The sequence below is a fragment of the Agelaius phoeniceus genome, chromosome 3, assembly GCF_051311805.1.
Source record: "Agelaius phoeniceus isolate bAgePho1 chromosome 3, bAgePho1.hap1, whole genome shotgun sequence".
NCBI lineage: Eukaryota > Metazoa > Chordata > Aves > Passeriformes > Icteridae > Agelaius > Agelaius phoeniceus.
The window spans coordinates 67,034,804-67,055,373 of NC_135267.1; the positions used below are offsets into that span (position 1 = coordinate 67,034,804).

At 37.5% G+C, this 20,570-nt stretch overlaps 1 protein-coding gene across 4 annotated transcripts in view; it reads right to left on the minus strand.

Moving 5' to 3' along the window:
* Positions 1–3,085: 3,085 nt before the first annotated feature.
* The window catches only part of EPM2A (EPM2A glucan phosphatase, laforin), a 35,135-nt gene continuing 17,650 nt past the window's right edge, over positions 3,086–20,570 (minus strand). For 3 of the 4 annotated variants that reach the window (XM_077175514.1, XM_054628853.2, XM_077175516.1), the window contains 2 exons: positions 5,513–5,754; positions 3,086–4,092 (listed from right to left, as the gene is read on the minus strand). In XM_077175514.1, coding sequence (XP_077031629.1) covers positions 3,812–4,092; positions 5,513–5,754 — 523 coding nt within the window. In that variant the 3' untranslated portion in view covers positions 3,086–3,811. Of the gene's footprint in view, positions 4,093–5,512; positions 5,755–12,018; positions 12,146–19,792; positions 19,914–20,570 lie in introns of those variants that run through there. The other variant, XM_077175515.1, reaches the window with a different exon arrangement.

The following is a 20,570-nucleotide window of genomic DNA, read 5'->3' on the forward strand; positions in this document are numbered from 1 at the left end:
ATTAAGAATGAGCACCCCATAGGTTGACTGTTAGCACAACTGAAGTGCCAACAATATGTATTTTGGTTACTTGTATCAAAATCCTGCAATTATCCTAATATATGGTAATGTCATTGCCTTTGAAAATACTGCTTTCCTGTAATAATTTAAGAAGCAGATCAATTATGAAATCACATGGTTTGGTCTTGCTGTTGGTGATGTCGTTCTGTTGCTGAAAGACATAAAAATTGTTAATTCCTTTCTACTTCTACCATTCCCAGTCTGCTCCATTAGAGCAGCCCATTACCCTTTACATTAGATTCAAATGGAAAATAAACCACAGGTTTTTTTTCCTGCAGAATACTTTTTAAGAAATATCTGCAGAGGTGATTTACCACTGAGAATATAAACAGAGCTGGAGACATTCAGCTATCTTTTGCTGCATTAATCCAATTCCATTTTAGCTAACAGCAGCCTGATGTTCATTATCCTTCCAGAAGGTAATTCTTGCTTGCCAAATATATGCTTTTTCCAGTAGTTATTATGCTTCTAAGTATTTTCTCATTGTTTTCTGCTGCACAATATGTTTTTTTTAAGAATAATTTTTTTTGTAACTTCATCATTGGTTTGAAACATCTCACTGCAATTTAATTATGAAGAATAAGAGGAGTAACAGGCTAATACACTTACAGCAAATGTCTTTGGCTACTTTAGATTTTTTTTCCTCAATTACAGACCAGTAAATTCAGTGGGTTTTATAGATTAGAGCTCAAAAAGGCCATCATGATAGGTAATGGAATAACACTGACTTTTTGCATTCTTGTTTTAAATAGGGATGTTTATTACCTGATCCAGCACAATCTACAGCCTTTTTCCTTTCCTTTACCCACGTGAGCTTGACTGGCAGTCTCAAATTTTAGTTTCACTCCAGAACAGAGAGACTGTTTTGTACATGATTTTGTGCAGCACATACAGCTCAGCTGCCAGGTTTGAGACTTTTCAGCCATGGAGAACATCCTGGTATCACACCTGCAGCCAGAGCTTTGTTGTGCTTGCTGCTGTACTGGGAGGGAAAATCATAAACTTACAACATAAACAAAGGGATATCAAAGCTCAAAGTGCAAAACAGCAAGTAAGGAGTAACGGAGAAAGGAAGGTTTTCAATAGTCACACCAGACACACCAGTTCCCTTTCATCAGCTTGCCTCACCAATCTAAAAATGTCCTGCAGAAGATTGTCACTAGTACTTTTGTGATGTCCAGAGGAAAAATATTCACAAAACTATACCCCTCAAAGCCAAACCCATCCCTCAAGGAGCTGTGCTTGTTACAAAATCACTTGTAAGAGAATTGCTTAGCTCCTTCATGTGCATAGCCCTGGGAAAGAATATATATATAGTATTGTTTGGCCTTATAATGACACTGAGACACTAACTATCTGGAGTTATAAATGTTTCCAATTCAAGCAGCAAATTCTTCAATTTCATGGAGGTAAAAACATGGCTCTAACAGGGCAGAGAATACTGATGCTCACAGCATCATAGCTGTTTTCCCCAACTGATGCTCTTCTGTGATGAGTTATCAAAACATTTTAACCTGGTTCCCATTATTATGGGCTTCTTGGGACCCCTCCAAAATAATCATTACTGTCTATCTGATTCTAATTCTTTTTATAGGAGCTCTTTTTCTCTAAATTTTGTAGTGCTGTAGGACTAAAGTAGCAGGGAAATATACAAGTACATAAACAAGAGCCTGTCTTGACCCTTTCATCCAAATTACATCAAGAGGTTAGCCTGTGGAAAGAGCTAATGATCCAATCAGCATAAGAACACATTACAAATTTGAAATCCAATACATTATCTCTCGATGCAGATTTATTATGTAATTATACATTTGAAGAAATATTCTTATAGGTTTGATTTTTCTGTTGCTGTAGTCTCTTGCAATGATTCCTTTAGCATTTAAGTTCCTAGTTGCATTCCACAGAAAAGGTTTTGAATGAATGTTGCTTGACAGAGAGGTCTTCATTGACAAATGCAGGAAGGTAGCAATGAGGGGAAAAAAGGATGCTACAAATAGGAGCAAAGGGACTGCAAACCCCTGGGATCCTCCTGGGATCTCTTTGCATCGTTTGTTAGCGTGATGTTGGCAAGTTGCTTTCATGCAGTTCATGAGCTAATGAAATCTCTATGATGTGTGCTCCCAAGCAGTTCAGCAGAAAAGCAAACTGAAGTGGCAATAAGCAATGAATCAACAACCCCTTGCTGAATTGACAGTAAACAATGAATTAACAGCCTGCTAGGGCATCCTTGAATCTGTGACTCCTGTGTCTTATGGATTCCTGCCCTACAAATGAAACATCAGTCTGCTTCCATTGCCAATATAATCAGAATTAGGAAGTAGCCAATAGAGAGTGGCTGTACTTAGTCATATACTTATTTGTTTGTGCCATGATATGCACTGCTCAGTCCCAAGAGCCTTAAAACTATATATATATATCCATATATATATATACATTACCTGTGGAACAAGAATCAAATCTGCAAGTATTTGCCCCAGCATGTATTACAAGTTGCATCTGGAGGAAAGGGCTTCTGTCAGGGATGCTTGGAAACACATTTTAAGCTTGCAGTTTCAAATAAATCTCAGCAGAAATGTAGAACTTAAGCAACTTGTACTCTCTGTTTCTCAGGCCATTTTCCTTCTCTCAGTGCTTGATTTTAAGGAGAATATGGTCACAAAAGCTCATCAATTTTACTTTAAATTCAGTCAAAATGAGCTAACTCCTGGGCACGCAGCGGTAGCTCTGCACATTTTCATGTGAGCCCAACAGCCAGACAGGAGCACTCACACACTCCCTCTTCTCTCTGCTCTGGCCTAGGGGAAGAAACACCTCTTTTAGTCTTTGAAGGTACCAGAGGTTCCATATGGTCCACACACCTTTGCTGCGCTGTTTTTTGAGATTTCCTGTCAAACCAACACAGTGCAAGACAAGACATGGGCTGTCACCATTAAAGTGGCTGGTTCCACTTCTATATAGAAATATGGGTTATGACCCTTTTTGCTATTTGTGAAATTGGGAGACAAAGACACATGACAAAATGGGCTGCTGGAATAGTCATTTTGTCTTTATTTTCTCATCCATTTTCTAAACAGGCAGTGTTATTTCAAAAAAACAGAAATGAAGTCATGGTCAAAACCACACATATAATAACTTAAATAAACATTTTTCCTTTCAAGATGATTGAAGCATAGGATAAATAAAATATATTATTTTGGACATTCTCCATAAACAGCTCATATCCAATAGTTTCTCCATTAAGTATTCAGAAAATCAATATTTATTACTTAAACTACTCTGTCACTGACTGCATCTTTAGAGGAACAAGTTGGAAAAAATGAGATTTCACTGAAGAATAAACCTATAGAAATTAGGATGATGATCTGCTCCATCCTAACCTGAATCTTAATCCAGTCAATCTTTGTAATTTTTTCTTCTCACTTTTTATTGCCAACTCTGTTTCACCTCACATCTTGTTAAGCGTCTACCCTAAAACCTCAGTTCCTATAGGCAAGTAGTTAAAAGAAAATCTTGTTTCCCTTTGCAGTTTCTAGGTCTCATAATTGCACCAAAAGGCTTGAAAACAGGAAACATGTCAGCTTAAAGAAAGCAAATAAAAAACTCTAAGGCACTTTTTAAACAAAATTCTCATTACTTTTACAAGAAGTTTTTGATCTGAAGAGGTGAGGTGGGTGCCTGAGTCACAGAAATTTCCAAGTCCTTGAGGTTCAAATGTAAGGATTCCTCTTCACCTTCCTTTTCTTCTGCTTTTCTACTCATGTATTTGATATGAGGACCGAAGATGCCCAAATTTCTGGTAGAAATCTTCTTCAGCACGATTCAGAGCTTCCTCATCGATGTAGACCGCTGGTCTCCGGGAAGCCAAGAAGTACTGCACCTTCCTCAGGCTCCATCCCAGCACGTACCTCAGCCAGCCACTGACAGCAGCTGTAGACCTGCCCACGCCAGCATTGCAATGGACATAGACAGTGTGTCCGTTCTGCAGCAGCCCGTGCAGCAGGCAGACAGCTTGTGGCAACATCTGCACTCTTCCTAAGGTTAAAAACAAGGCACGTTCATTTGCACTGCACAAAGTCAGTTCATGGCTGAGAATCTCCCTGCACAGCCTGATGAATTGTGAAATATAATGGCAGACCTGGCATATTGCACTTTTTTCTTTCTTTTCTCAAATGACTTTCTAGGCTAACTTGTTGTTTTTTTCCTTGCAATATAGAATCAGATCACACAAAACTGTAAAATGCCCCAAGTCTTTTCTAAATATACATTCTGATAACATCAGATGTGTGTGGCACATTCATTTTCAAAGGAACTGAGACAAGGAAGCATATTATAGAGAACAGCACAACTTACATAGCATTAAAGTTAGCGAGCCAAAAAGGATTTTTTTTTTAATGCCAGAAGTTTGTGAAGGTACCTACAGACTGTTGATTTCCAAAGCATTTTAATGAAGGCCATCAATTCAGTAAGTGAGGGAGGGAGAGCAGAAGAACATTTTACTGTACAACTTAAAAGTGTTGTGATTTCACTGTGCACTAAGCATACAGTCAAACAACACAGAATAGGCTTCTCACTCTCAAAGGGATGAACATACCATATTTTCTGACACTTTTCTTCTGGCTATCCTGGGAAACAGAGCTGCAAGCAGCAGAGCCCAACTGCTCCTCATGGCACATATGAGCACTGACATTAAGCCCTTTCAGATCCCTGTTTTAAGGTCTCCTGTCTTCCCTGATGTCCTGTTGCTGATATGACAGTTACCTATTTGGGCAGTGGTATTTCCCTGTGTTGAAAGCAGTCGCTTCTGCTGGCAGGCTGCTCACTTGAAAACACACTCACTTTCTAACCTTCTGGTTGGAAACAAGACTTTGAACTGAGCATTCCAACCAAGGACTTAAAAGTATTAGTAACTGACGTTACAGCTCAGGTGCTATGAGTATTTTCAATTAATTGCAAACTATTATACAAATGTCGCTATGGAGTTTCATCAGACTGGGATACTACAGTTAAAGAAAAAGTGGTTTTTGGGAAGGGAACACCAGACACACAGCACTGTCTCTCCCTTTTTAGTCAGCAAAGGTGGCAAGCTGCCCTGCTCTGCAAACTTGCAGTCTTCCACCTACACAGCATATTTTCATTATATAGGCTGAACTCAAGCAGAAAGTAAAAACAGTCAAACAGTTATTGATGTCAGATGGCTTTAAACACAAACACAAATAATACTGCCAGACACAAAGTACTTCAGATGGCCTCTCTGCCTACAAGAAAATATGAATAATTTGTTAAAGAAAGCACAAAAAGAAACTACACCTCCTGTTCCAGCTATATTTTCATGCAAAATGTGCACAGAACTCCTCTCCCCTCCCCCAGCTGTCATGAAAGTGACAGATTATTATCTCCAAGTGTTTGTTGCTATTAATTTACTGCAAGAGTAAATGACAGACATGAGCGTTACCTTCAGTGCTCATGTCTGCAGTTGGCAGCCAGACATAGGCAAGACCTTCTTCCTTATACAGTTTCATGAGGATTTCGGGGCTCATGGGTTCTGGGTAGCGGTTGCAGCCCCAGGAATTTTGAACAATGTCAGATTCAGTCTGGAAGTTCATCACAGCTGTAACACCCAGCTCATGCTTCAGCTTGATGGTCACGTGCTCCAGCTGCCGAGGGCAACTTCCCAGCCAGATGTTTGGCAGAATCCTAGCATTGAGACAAGAGTGGGGTTGATTACAGTATCTTAAGGAAACTGCCAAGTTCAGCAGTGTTCCTGTTCCAAACCTGCTTGACAACATCACACAAACACTGCTAAGCACAGACTTTTCATGTCAGGCAGTAAGAAACTTCTTGTTTCATTACAACTTATTTTGTTACAGTTGAGTTGGTGATGTCTGACACTGGGGATCAAGCTCCTAGACTACACCAAAGAGCCAGATGTACTGAGAAAAAATTTCAGAGCAGTTATAGCACAGGTCTCCAATGCATCATTAATCACTAAGCTTGAAGTAGAAGCTTACTAACATTAGGAATTCAAATGAAAAAACTCTAAAGATTCATGCAGTTTGCACACACACGAGAAAAAAACCCAACAACAACAAAAAACCCAAACAAACAAAAAAAACCCACCAAAAACAAAAACAACAACAACAAAACAACCTAAAGAATTCACATTATCCAAATCTGCATTTCTTACTAATAAGTCAAACTGAAAGAAGTAATCCAACTCTTTAGCTACCACTATAATGAGGGAAGTAGGGAAAAAAGCATTTTGAACAGCCCTTCTGTGATGAAACTTGAAAATTAATGAGTCATTTTCTTCTAATTTTTCTCTGATCTCTTGGAGGCTAGTGGGAATCAAATACAGAATTACAACACATGTATAGCTTCCTTCAAGGCCTGAAGGACGAGAAATTTTTCAGGAAAACAAGGTTTATGTAAGATGGGAAAGTAGCAGAAATATGGTTGTTTATCTAAATCAAACTTCAAGACTTCTATGGTTGTCCCATTGCTAATTATGATAAAACTATTGTATATTTCAACAGATGTTGACATTATAAACTGAATATTTAGAAACTTGTTTTCAAATGAGCGGTTTTAATATGCATATGCAATTAAACTGATGGCATCTACAATGGATTATTCAGATGCTCAAATTATTAGTGATATACTTTCATTTCTTTATGCTTCCATTGACTTCAATTTTGAACATGTAATCTACAAGCTAAACAAAATATCCCTGCATTTAGCATAAAACTTTGCAAACCTTATTAACTGCAACAAATCTGTAGCACTACTAACTACAAACTGAGCAAACACTATTAAATGCAAATCTACAACAAAAGCAAGATCATCAGAAATAAAACGTCTGCCATGCATGCCTTATGTTCTTTCCCAATTTTAACCTCAGCAACAAATAGGAAATTTTTAATGTTTTTTTCAGGAGCCTATAAACCACTCTTAAATCATCAGGTAGCTATTTCCATTTTACTGTTCACAGTAATAGGTACTAGCATTTAATTAAGACCTGTAATTGACTGTCATTATTAATTCTTGCTATATTAGTACTGCAATATTATCAAAAATAAAAATTCAGATCCAAGAAGAACTAATTATTATTGTTTCCTGTTTGTAATTATTGTTATTGCTATAACAATAATTGTTATTATTGTTTCCATGGTGAGTTGCATACTAGCCACACAAACACAGCCTTTGGCCTTAACAGCCACTGTTTCAATGGGACAAAACACTTGATCTCAATATGTGGTAACTGAGACCAATTTAAACAAATATATTACATAGCAAATAACCATTTAAACCATGTTCCAACAGTGAGATCACGTGAAAAGATTTGACTTAACTTTTGTTTCACATACATTTTCAAGAATTGCCCAAAATCCAACATAACCAGCTCAAGCATTCCCACTGATCAGAGGTGAAGCTCCAGTGCAACAGCTCCTTCACTGCCTCCCTTCCCACATGCCAGCCCACAGCAACCCCCATCCCAACCTGAGCGAGGACTGCCACAGGAACCTGCCACCATGATTAGGGCATTTCAAGGTGCTGAGTGTGAGCTACAGTGCCCTAACAGATGCTGACAAATGGCTGGAGATGAGCAATGGCCACAAAACTCCATTCCTGGGACAGAGAAATGGCAATATCACTAATAACTTGTGACAATATGAGGATATTATTTCAAGAGCGAGAACATTAGTACCCTTCCTTCAAAGGCTTTCCTGGAGACTCATACATATGTAATTCACTTGATACTTTGTGAAACATCTAATGCACTAAATTACCTTGATGGGAGGAAAAAATGTGTGTTTTCTAGGATTTGATTAAATTAAAAGTGACTAAAGCATTCTTGAGATAAATAAAATTCTGAGTAGTACTCTTGCTTACTGGTAAACCAATGCTATATCATTTTTTCCCTAATGATTTTCTAATGGATGAACATCACAGCTGTGCTATCTGCAAGACCCCTGTGATACAGATCATTTGTTTATTTTGTTCTTGCAGCCTAACAGGTCTTGTACATGACAAGACCTCCTGTATTGCAGAACACTACTTGCATTTGCTGAACAATCTGAAGAATTTACCAAATTTTTATCATTGTCTTTCCCCACAATTAACTAAACTAATGGAGGCATTCAGAAAATGACCTAAGAGATGTATTTAGGACAGGCAATTCTTGTGAATTTATTTTATGATCAGGTCCTAAATTTTAGCCTTTGAGAGGATCAAGATGTGGCCTTGACTTTGGTCTACAAGCCCCTTATCTACCCACCTACAATAAACTGTAATTCTTGGTTTTATTGGCCAAGGCTTAACCACCCTTTTACCATGCAGAAAACAATACTGCAGAGCTTTCCTATCAGCCAATTTATGTAAAACTTCTAGGATAATCCTACTGCGCAGTACCTATGTTCCTATTTGGCTTTATCTAGTTCAAACCTTACCTTTTTCTGACATCAGAAGGAAGTAATAAAGGGGTTGGTGCATGTGTGAGTACAGAGACTAATGGAGAGTTTAGCAGCTATATTTTATATAGAGATTTTTTTCATAGCCCTACTGAGGGTTTCATTATGCTGAGGATCAGGAAAACATACATACTGAACCAAGCAAGAATGTGGTAATTTCATTTTTACATCTCTTTCCTTAATGATATAACTTTTAGTCATATGATGATATAACTTTTAGTTATATCATTAGGTTAATCATTAATGTCCTTCTTTAAGTTGCCATTAAATTTCAGTAGGTAGCTAGACTTTAGCCACAAGACCATTTGGCATGGGAAAGAAAGTTTTTTTATGTTCCCTCTAAACTGTCAAGTTATAGTGCTCTGAGGTCTCTGACAGCCACTGCTTTCCAGCTCACATGTGGGTGTATTCCAGCAGCAGATTATGTGATCCCTAAGCACATAAAAAAATATTAGGAAATTATTAGTGATCAATAGACCTTTAATCTTTTCAGCTGAACCCCTTTGATGTTCCAAAAATATCAAAACAGGATGGTGTTTTAGCAAATTTCTGCTTGAAACTTTGCTTTCATATAAAAATGGCACTTTGTCATTGTACATCTTTACTCTCTGCATCAAGGATAATAAACCATGTTTGGCTCCAGAAGACATGGTCAATTCAGAGACAGTTTATCAATGAAGAAATCACCAAGAGTGATTTATACATCAACACTATTTAGTGATCTTCTGAGATTGAGACGTGAAGATTGTCTATAAACCCTTTTTTATAGGTAATTTCTGTCAGCTACTTTCAGCCTGCCCTACCTACACTTCAGTTCCCCACCAGCAGTATGGATACAATATTTACCTACCTTAAGGGGACTTTTAGGGGTCCAATGGATGAATTAATGTGAGAAGCTTGAGGTTGTGGTAACAAGGACTAAATGTTAGGGAAATGTTATTCAGTTTATTTTTACAGAACCCAGACTGAAGGCTGACATATTTAAATCCTGCTTTTTGACTTATAAACTGAGAAAACCAACAATTATTTATCATTACCCCTGAGTAAATATGGAACACGCTGCAAACACTTGTACACTTCTTTTCCAGCACAGGTAAATTATTTTTAATGATGTAGACATATATTGTGTTTGTTGGCTTCCCCCCAGGACCCTGCACAGTCTGGATTAAAATGACAATTCAGAGTGAATTATATATAACATTGTTATATTATATACAACAATTCAGAGTGAATACATCTAAAATACCAAATGCATTCCATTTAATCAATGTGTTTGCAAATGTTCTTCCCCATCCCTAAGGAGAAAATGAGTCTGAGGCAGTGAAAAATTAGCATTGTGAATTTTTTTTAATGGTGCAGACTAATTTTCAGGCTGGTTCACAAAGCATCACACACCATACCTCTCAGACTTAGTACAGTACCAAACCAGGCCAGCAACTGTATTTGTAGGGATGTGATTTCCAGGGAAAGTGACCTGACCTAGGGGAAGACAGCAGGCTACTGCATCAGGCAGTCAGCTCTTCCTCCATGACACCAGTGTCTACTCTGCCTCTTCAGCAACTCCAGTTTTACTTTTGCTAATAATGCTTTGAGACAAACAGATCCTAAATTGAAATTTCCTTAAAATGCTGAGTTGCAAGTTGGGATGACTTAGGTACTGCATCCAGATCTCAGCGATCATCATTGTGCTAGGAGAAGGCATCTTAGAATGCACCCTAAAATTAATCAACCCTCTAAGAGTTACAGTTCTTATAGAAAAGGATAGGATTTGGCACTTTAGGAACACATTTCATAAGAATATCTATCAAGTACTGACAGGTGTCCTTTTATCCTGAAAGTTGCCAGCTTTAATCAAAAGAGAGAACTTTGCAAAACTAAGAAAAAATAGCAGGGTATTTGTCATTGGTTATTGGCAACAATGATCTATCAATGATTCCATTTGTTTATACCAGTGATATTTTTGACCAAGGTCCAGTCTATTATTTTAAATGAAAAGTGATGGATTGAATCATCCCTCAGTGCCAGGTGAAGGGGTAGCCTATGTTAAAGCTTGCACTCCACTTTTCTACACCAGACTTCCTTAGATCCCATTAAGCATCTGATGACAGTGAGATAAGTACTAAAATACACATACAACAAAACAAAGCCATTTAGCTGAAACAACAAACAAAATAATGATTAAATTGACTCTGTCCTCCCTCAAGACTCTTATTTCCTAGTAAGGTATAGTGTGCAACCTCAGCTACATGGAACTTGCAGTAAAACTTCTGCATTCCCAGAAGAGCAACATATATAATTCAGTGAATTTACCCCCAGAATTTTGTGTTGCTTCTAGGCATACAGAGTGGTGTTTTTGCACCAATGTATTGCTATTACCCTGGTACCACTACAAGCAAGCAGCCCAAAGGGAATATAGGCCTGAAGTACAACTCTGTTACAGATGATTTTTGCAGCACTCGAACTGCTAGAGACTGTTTTCAATTACACTGCATTCCTATTTCCTCCCCTGATGGCATTGCAGTAGGAACTCATTCAGAATTTCTATAAGGTGGATTTTTAAGCAAAAATTATGATCTGTCTGAACCAAAAGCTTCATAGAAATTTTCAACTTTCAGCCAAATTTAAACTAGTTCAGAGACCAGATGTCTGTTCCCTGTCTCACATGACACAAAAAAGAGATTTCCAGAAGTATTGCTTTGGGCACATTCAAAGTGAGAATAAAGGAAACCCTCAGCTATAGCTGAGATGCTCTTTCATCTTTTCTGTATTCTCTGCCCTGTGACAAGGCACATCACTTTAAATGGCAATACCACTGGATTATGATGACCCAGAACTATCATCCTCTATGTGCTCCTTCTTTTGCCTGTGGCATCCTTCTAACAACATATAGCAGCTTATTCATAGGTCTGTGTGTGCCTTCCCTGAAGTACCAAATTAGACATCTCTCTTCCAAGCCTTCCTTGTTCTTTTCTCTGAACCTGTGTCAGTGAGCACTTCCTAGAAATCAGATGAGGTTCCTGTACTTTTGTCAGAGCAATCTGGAAACACTACTTAGATTGCTGTCTAATGCCCTGAAATGCATTCATAGACAGAGAAGAATTTTCAAATTACCAAATTCTGTTCTCCATTGGAAGATCTGAGCATGTTCAAATTTTCTTTGATATGTAGAAAACACACTGATTACTATCCTCACCTCTGAAAAAAATTTACAGACACACCCTCTTGTCTCCACAATGGACACAAAGAACAGATTATTTCCTTCCACTCTGTAATACCCTTTTACTTCTCTCTAAGTTACTAACACACTTCCACACAGCTTTGCATTTTTTCACACATACACACAAAAACACACACACACACACACACATGCACTTGTCAAATATTCAAAGCATCTGATCACTCTTGTTTGCCTTTGGACTCTCTCTCTTTTTGAATGCTATGCCCAGTACTGAAAAGAGTTCATTTCTGAGAAGAGCCAAAGATTACTTACTTCTTGTGCTTCAAAGGCTTTATCCCTCTTTCAAGTTCCCTGGCAGTTCTTCTACAGCATGTCATTGCTGACCTATATTCAACATGGGATTCCTTTTTCAGGTTAAGATCTTTCCAAACAGATGAACCTACTCAACAAGGAGAGACCAAAGTTTGCCCAAACCATTATTAGTTTCAATTGCCAGTGGTGTCAAATTAAACTAAATGAATATGCAGCAGAAGAGCAGATGAGATTCACAGTTGATGAATGCATCTCTGCAGTATGTCTTGGAATAAATAATCTCACATGCATATCACTGTGTGTTAAGCTAACTATAATCAAATAGAATGGGAAACAGTACCTACTTGTAGTGACACTTGGTGAAAGCATAGCTTAATAAAGAGATCAAAGTGGAAATATGAGCCTGTACCAAGAAGTGAACTGAAAGTAATAAAAAATGTATAGTAATGGTCTAAAAATCACTGGTCCTACTCTATGCACTCAAACTTTGAACTTTTTACTAATATTTTGTTGTATCAAGAAAGATACAGAAAAATGAAAATATTAAAAATCAATTCAGTAGATTCCAGCAATTTCTTGTGAAAAATGCTTTCAAGTGAGGGCAGACTAAGAATTTAACATTCTTAGGAGGGAATTTAACAACTGTTTAAAGATCATATGTATGAAAAGGGCAAACCAACTGGCTTTATCTAAATAAAAGACATAAAGAATATCAAATTCCATATAGCTTCACCTATAAAGTAACTACCAAGATATGGGAAAAATGGCAACATTTTTTAAATAATTTTTTAATCTTGTGTCTTCCTCCAAAATATGGACAGCATGGACAGATAGCAAAACAGACGAGCCCCTTGTTTGTCTTGCACAGGAATTCTGGTTTTACTATAGTCTGTTTAAACAAAGGACAGAAAGATCTCTCAGGAAAATGCCTCCTTGCCAATGAAATAATAATGTAGGACTGGGAGGTTATGACACTGACATTTCATTGCATATTGCATAGGGTACAATGTTAAATGGTGTGATCTTAATCCCTTCTCCTGTTGATTTACTGATAAAGTCTCCTTGCAGAAGACAAACTGATGGACCTTTCTTGATGAGAGGCCTGACTTAAGCAGGATTGACTAGGAACAGTCAGACACACTTCATTTCCCAGCACAGAGTCAAGAAGTAGTAGCCAGAGCAGGAGAGCAAGGTTTGATGATGCTATGGTCTGACTCCAAGATAGAATAAACAGGCTTAATAAGACCACTCTTATCAAGAAAGATGGAATAAATGGCCATAACCTTAGCAGAAGACACCAAAGAAAAGCACTGATTCATGATAAAACTATATCCCACTGAAATGACACAGCTGCAGACCTTGTAGAAACTACTTATATTCTTGAACAAAAAATTGCTCTTACCTAAATGTCAAATGTAGAAGGAGCACAAGTCATTGCTTATAAATTTGTTCTGCTTTACCACTGAAAGAGTGCAGTTTATTGTAAAGTTAAGATTTCTACCTCAGGGCTTTAAATGAGGAGAATTAAAGAGGCTACAGTGTAGTTCCAAGGTGTTTTTTTTACTTCTCCTTCTTATTTGGAACTCTGATGAAAAGCAATTAAGGTCTGGCAAATTTTCTACTTAGATGTAATTTGAACTACTTATCTAGCCTCTCACATGGGAGCAGACTTGGAATGTAGAAAGAAACACCTGCTTTTATCACTTTAGAACAACACTTTGTCAGCTTAGCAATATGCAAAATTTCTCAAGCCCTTGAATTCTGAGTCTTATTGTTAATAGTATCTTACTTATTCCATGTTCACAAATCTGTGGCATAAAACTACCTCATTTACTGATTTGCTGAGCAAATAAGCCATTAAGGTTTGACCTCAAGCTGACAATGTGCTAAAAGTAAAGCAGGTAAGAATAATATCAAACCTGTAACTGGAATACAGTATTACCCAGACATTCAGCTACAAAGTGGTTCCAGTGTTGCACTGCCCTCAGGTTCTGCTGTCTTAGGAAAGGATTTCCATAGCATCAGCTTGATGGTGCAAAAGGGTTTGATTGTGCTCCCTTTACCCACCAAACTGCTCTTACAGCAGGCACCACGGTGCCTTGAGGTGCAGACAGAGACACTGAGCAAATGTGTCCATCCTAAGCACAGCCCAGCTCTTCTCATTCACAACCTTCTGGTGCATTCTGTGTGTGCTTCAGGATTGTCCCGGCTTTGAAGTCACCAGGGGTACAGGATAAAAAGATCCACATGAGAAGAATTAAAGTCACATAAGACTTTAGTCTACACATCCACAAAATTTTCTCTTTATGGACCATTTTCCCCTTCGTCCCAAACATTCCCTTACAAGGAACATAAGAGCTTTATTAGAAGAAACTAACAAAAAACATCTCATAATAAGAGATGCAGAGATTGATAGCATTCCTAACATCCTATACCCTGCCAAAACAGGGAACTTATTTGATGAAAACACGTAGACAACTGGGAAATAAATCACATCCCACACTGCAAAAATGACAATAGTATTTGGATAAGTAGTAGCACTATGCTTAAAAGTCACAAAATAATCCTTCTGTTGCATTCAGTACTCATAGACCATCATCAGGAAAAATGGGATGAAGGAAGAGAAACACCTGGAGAGCCCAGCAGAGAGTGCCAGAACAATCAGAGTTCTAGAAGACAAGTTTTCAGAGCAAAGACTAATATCAGAATGAATATAGTGAGATATTCCAAAGTCAACCGCTCTGATTCTGGGAAAAAAGGAGTTTCCAAGCATATATTAAAGCGCCATAGAAGAGCAGAATACTAATTTGTTCTCCAAGTCTTCTGTGGAGAGAACAAGAAGAAATTAACTTGAATTGCACTAGGAAGACTTAAATTGACATTAGTAAAGATTTTTAATGGTTGGAATAGTGAGGTAATTGGATGGGAGAGTAACTGGCCTATAGAGTCTCATCACTAAGATGAGATCATATTTTAGATCAGGCTGGATAAACTTGAAATGATTTAAATGTAATTGAGATTAAGTTGGGGCAAGGAAATGAACTGGATACTTTCTGAGGTCTCTTTGAGCCTAAGATCTATGATACTATAATCATAAACTTTAATTTCCATTTCTGGAAGCACTACCTATATTCATTTATCAAGTTCCATCTTGAAATAATTTAGGTTCCTTGTCCTTCCTGCCCTATTTGAAAGGTCATGCCAGAATTCAGACATCATTCCTTTGATGACAGAAACCTTGTTCTAATTTACACTCTAAATTCATTCAGAAGCAATTAATATCCATTTGATCTTAAGGAAGGTTCAATTTCAATAATTCTTCTTCCTCCTTTGTAGCAATTCCTGAACGTCTTTTACAAATAGTAATAGATCCTCTTTCTTAGTCTTCATTAAACTATGCTGTCTATCCCAGGAGTAGTCAAACTATGCTAGCAGAATTCCTTTCAAACCAATTTATTTAGTTTCAACTCCAGTGGCATGAAAGTTGCACATCCTGTGGAAACCACTCCCATTCGTTGCATATTTGTTCTCCAGACATAATAATAGATTAAATTTATCTAATTTTGTCTCTAAACTAAGCTCACATACTCCAGTAAGTTCAGTGGAATTGCTGTTAACAACCTTGCAGTACATTCAAACCTATACAGTGAAAAGACCCACAGCATAAACTCTTCTCCCTTCTTCACTTCATTCCATTCAAAAGCTTAAAGCAAATTATTTATCTCTTATACTTTTTTATAATCTATTTTGTCTCTAGTCTAGATATGATCTAAAGTAATGTGGTCACACAAAACTTTACCCACACAGCCAGAACTGAAATGTGGAAGATTAAATGTTATTCTCCGTGTATTCAAAGTGAAATATTTTATGTCACATTTTTCTATGTATTTCTACTGTGAAGATAAGAAAGTAATGATTCACAAGCACACCAATGCCTTGTAGGACAGGGTGTCCAGATCTAGCCTTACAGGACTTTGCCAGAATTTATTTTCAAACTTACAAGTTTCAATGGATGCCTAAGGAGCACACTGTATGCAGCAGAAAGCAAAATTTGCTTTTGTAAGGAACGACTCTTCTTGCACTTTCATTTTATAAACATTCTCTGAAAGCAGACAGTGTGCCAATTACAGAAATACAGCCTGAGAAGAGAATCAGGTTCCAAGGCTTGTACTGAACAACCTGGAAAGGAAAGGACTCCTCCACTGGCTTGTGAGCATTAATGCCCAAATGCTCCAATTAAAGAATCTTGTCTGATGCAGCCATAGTTGCCAATGGTTACTTCCTACATATGTCTCCGTTAGATTGCCAGCATTCCCACTTGTTTTGAATTAGAACGAATACCCGGAAACACAAGAACAACAGGCTGCTAAACTCAGCCAGACAGCAATAAACCATGAATGTCTTGGCATTAGGAACGAGAATTTCTAACATCAATGCTTAGCAATGGGAATGATGCCACTGCTGGCACCTGTAAGTTAAATCATCTCAACAAAATTGACTCAAACTGCTACAAATGAACTTTAGGTTAATGCCCAAGAAGATTTGGGAATCATTAATAAAAATATATTTTGTGTTCTTTCAGAGTTTACCTATTAGCAGCTGCTTAGTAATCTAGAGTGGGAAAACAATAAAAGATAAATCCAGTTTTCAAAACGTAGCATTTCAGATCCAATGGAAATACATTGCAATGCTTCAGAAACAAGTGCATATTAATGAAAATTGCATAATTGCAAAGCACAGATTATTGCTAGGTGGCCTTGTGATCCACATGGCACCATATGCACGTGTACAAAATAATGGAATCTCTCAGAACTCCAACAGCCAGAGAAAGATGTACATTTATCCCTGGTGGTACCATCTGCAAGCAGCCTTGATGAGCTCTGTATCTGTGTTCATTCCAGAATTTATCCAGAATTTCTAAACACACATCAGTTCATTTATTTGAATTTTAAAGAGGGACAGATATGTACTTGAACAGCAAAGGCTGGGGGAAACATCTAAGAAATATGGAGAAAAATGGGGTTAACCTCACCACATCAGTTACATAAACATCTAAAATAAGGTGTTCTCACAGGAAAATCAAATCGGAGGAATAACATGTGTATAGTGCTACCACAAAAAATTGTCAGAAAACTTCATTTTAGATAATGTACCTGGTTTCTAGATTCTAAACATAAGATTAATAACCCTGGTGGATGAGTAGCCAACATCAAATGTTGAGGCTGGGATGGTAATGGAGCTACTAAGATGTTCCAGAAGAACCTATGTGTATCTTTTTAACACAAAACTACAAAGTATAGTGGAATGTCTTGAAGAAGTCTTGGATGACAAAATGGGAAAAAATCATGAGAGTTTAATTTATGAACAATCAATGCTGCAGTTTTTATTGGAGCGCAAAGATTGACATGAATTACCAGGGGTTCTCTATTTTTTGAAAATGTCTCTTTCTTTTCCTTTCAGACTTCTTTCTTTTCCTAGCAGTATCATTGAGCCTGTTTGGAAATTGAAATTTCCAAGCATTTGAACAAATATTCTAAAGTGACCTACTGTTACTAAAGTTTGTTTAAATGTGTTTACATTATCAGCTGAAGCTTGACTTTGTACATTTGTTAAACATACTGGATAGCCTTATTACCAAGACTAAAGATATATTTCAGAAGCTTTTTCCCTTTTATCTCACCAGATTGAAGCAACTCATTGTTACAAGGAAGCTGAGAAATTCAGTCTTCTGCAGTGAAAGCAGTATCTAACATTCTTTAGGACTGGTCTGCACACAGCCAACCCTCCAAGCTGGCAGCTGGACCACAGAAAGAAGGAGCATTAGAGAAATTATTTTGTTAGGGAAGCTGCATATCCTCCTTATCAGATCTTCATGGCAAAATGAAGGCACTGGATAGAACTGTTCTGAAGTGCTTTAAAAAGGCAGTCCTGGAGAAGTTACTTAAACCAAAAAATAATAATTAAAAAAGAAAAGGCTCCAGAAGCCCACCAACATCAATCCCCTTGTAGTAGTGCCCAGCATCCAGCCCTGAACTGAATGATAGTCACAGAGAGCCTCATTGCTGACCCACAGCTGATGGATGGGAGGGAAGAGGAGGGAAGGAAAGGGGAGAAAGGGAGAAAGTAAGCAACCACCTATTCAAATATTATTTTTTATATATTCCACATTTTCTTGTGTCTGCATTAAAACTGAAATGCATATTTTGCCTTTATACTTTTCTTGATGCTTAAAATCATATATTCTATTACTAGGTTTTTCACATCAAAGAAAAAAGACATTTCATTTAAACTTATAAACCATGCTGTCTACTGAACCAATAAAGAAATACACATTTCTTAAAGCTTGGCAATGTCTATGACATTTGACTCAATTTTTATCACAGTTCATGGGAGGACACACATTAAACTTCTGAACAACAGCAGGGATTATGTACCTGACTCCCTGAAATTAAATTTCCCAAAGTACAAGCATTAAAGGAGGGAGCAAGAGATTTTCAGCTCAGCCTCTTAATATGTTCCCTGGGAAGACAAATGTAGTTCATTTCTTTGTTGGTTTTTTTTTCCTTACAGAGAGAAAATTATATATGGGAAAATACAGCAACCATTTGATAATCTCTATTTACTCTTGAGAAATAAAATACTTATGTTTCTGAGACACACTTCAAAGGAACTAAAGCTATATTCCAGTTTCCTTTCTAATAAAAAAATTTTATCCTTTAAGTAGGACTCTTCATATTTTCACACAGAGGTTCATTTTTTAAATTATCTTGTAAATATCTGGAGCATTTAAGCATGAAAACTTGCATTTATATCTCTCAGCATTTACAAAAATTATGCAAGATGGAGGTAGCATTCATAACTTGATGGCTACAGCTTGCTACTGTTTCAAATGAAGTACCTTTAATGTTTTTCCCATTTCATTTAAAATAACTATGCAGTTGTTTATTTCAGATTTTTTTGACTTTCAGATCACCTCTTTCAGAAATATAGTATACACTGGGCAGGTAAGTAAACACCAAACCATCTGGTAGTAATAAAACATCTGATGGTATCACTTTCCACATTTGGGGAGTAACAACTCAATTGTTCTGAGGCTGTTTTTCTGTAAGAGTCAGCTCAGGGTAGCTGGGCCAATCTGCCCTAGGAGCTGTGCCTGCAAAAAAATCACAGGAAGGTGAGGCAGAGTGGGTTTACTCTGCTAACACACATCTCTGGTTCAACAGGTTCATCAGGTGTAACTTACATTAGTGAAGGTTTTCCAACAACAACCAGAAATCTGAATTTACTCCCTCCTGGTAAGCAAAATACCAGTCAGGATGTGTACACAATCTCTGCTTTTCAGAAAGAGTTCTGCTATCTCTGGATAAAATGCATTAAGAAATGCCAGCAATTACCAGCACCTAATAAATGGATGTAAAAGCTAGGAGGAAATAAATATCTGCAAGACAACTGGAACATCATCTTCAGTGAGAGAGTGATGCTGCCCCTTCCTTGTCATCCCAGCTGTGAGCTAAATTGCCCAGGATTTCACAATCTCAGTCAATTTCATTCACAGCCAGCAACACCAGCAAATTGCTTTCCAATGGAGACAGAACTTTACTCCCTCACTGACAACCTGAATTTCAAAGAGTAAAGAGGCAGGAAAAAGGGCTGAAAATCTCCAGAATAAATATGAACAAGCAGCAGGGAGACACAGTAAAACACACAGAGAAATTAGAAGCAACAATAGTTTCTGCTCCCTAACAGTGATACCCCACAAAAAATTCATACTTACTGGACTATCAACATTTTTCTGTTATATCCCACAGAGAAAAACAGAACTACGTTTACTCCTCCAGCTTTTTCCATGGAGGCTTCCCAATCTTCCTTGTTTTTTTCTCCCAGAATGACACAGAATTTTAAGTTTTTCTTAAGAAGTAAGGAAATCATTTTGTGCAGAGGCACATCTATGAAAAGATCCATTTTAAAGATCAACGTGGTTTTAAGTAAATATTACCTGTTACCAGCCAATTGATTAAAGGCCTCATCTTCTCATCAACAGCCAGACTGTGCTTGCTGCCATTTTACTAACAAAATACTCATTCCAGAAAATAATTTTTTAAAATAAAAAATTCTCAAACACCCAATGCCAAAACCACATAAGAATGGCAGAATGGTAAAGAAAACTACAGGAAAAAACCTCCAGAAAAAACTCACAAGACTAACCAGACACCATGCTAAGTTTTTCTTTAGCTTATTCACATAGGGAGTGTACTGTTCATCGGACATTACCTCAACTTCATCCCAAAGCCTAGCCAAAAATTTGTGTCCCTCAGTCGCTGAAGAAAGCAACAAACCTGGCAGCCTGCTGGCTAATGGCCATTCATCAGGTTTGACATACCAGTCATGGGAGGTGGAAGTAATACTGGGGCTTCAAATGCTGGTGACAGTCATGTAAAAATCTTTCATCTAGAAGCTCGGTGACTTTTTTTTCTCCTGGAAAAATCACCTTTTCTAAAAGTAGATTTCCCTTGCTACCATGGCACTCACAAGAAATGCAATTAGAAATGAGT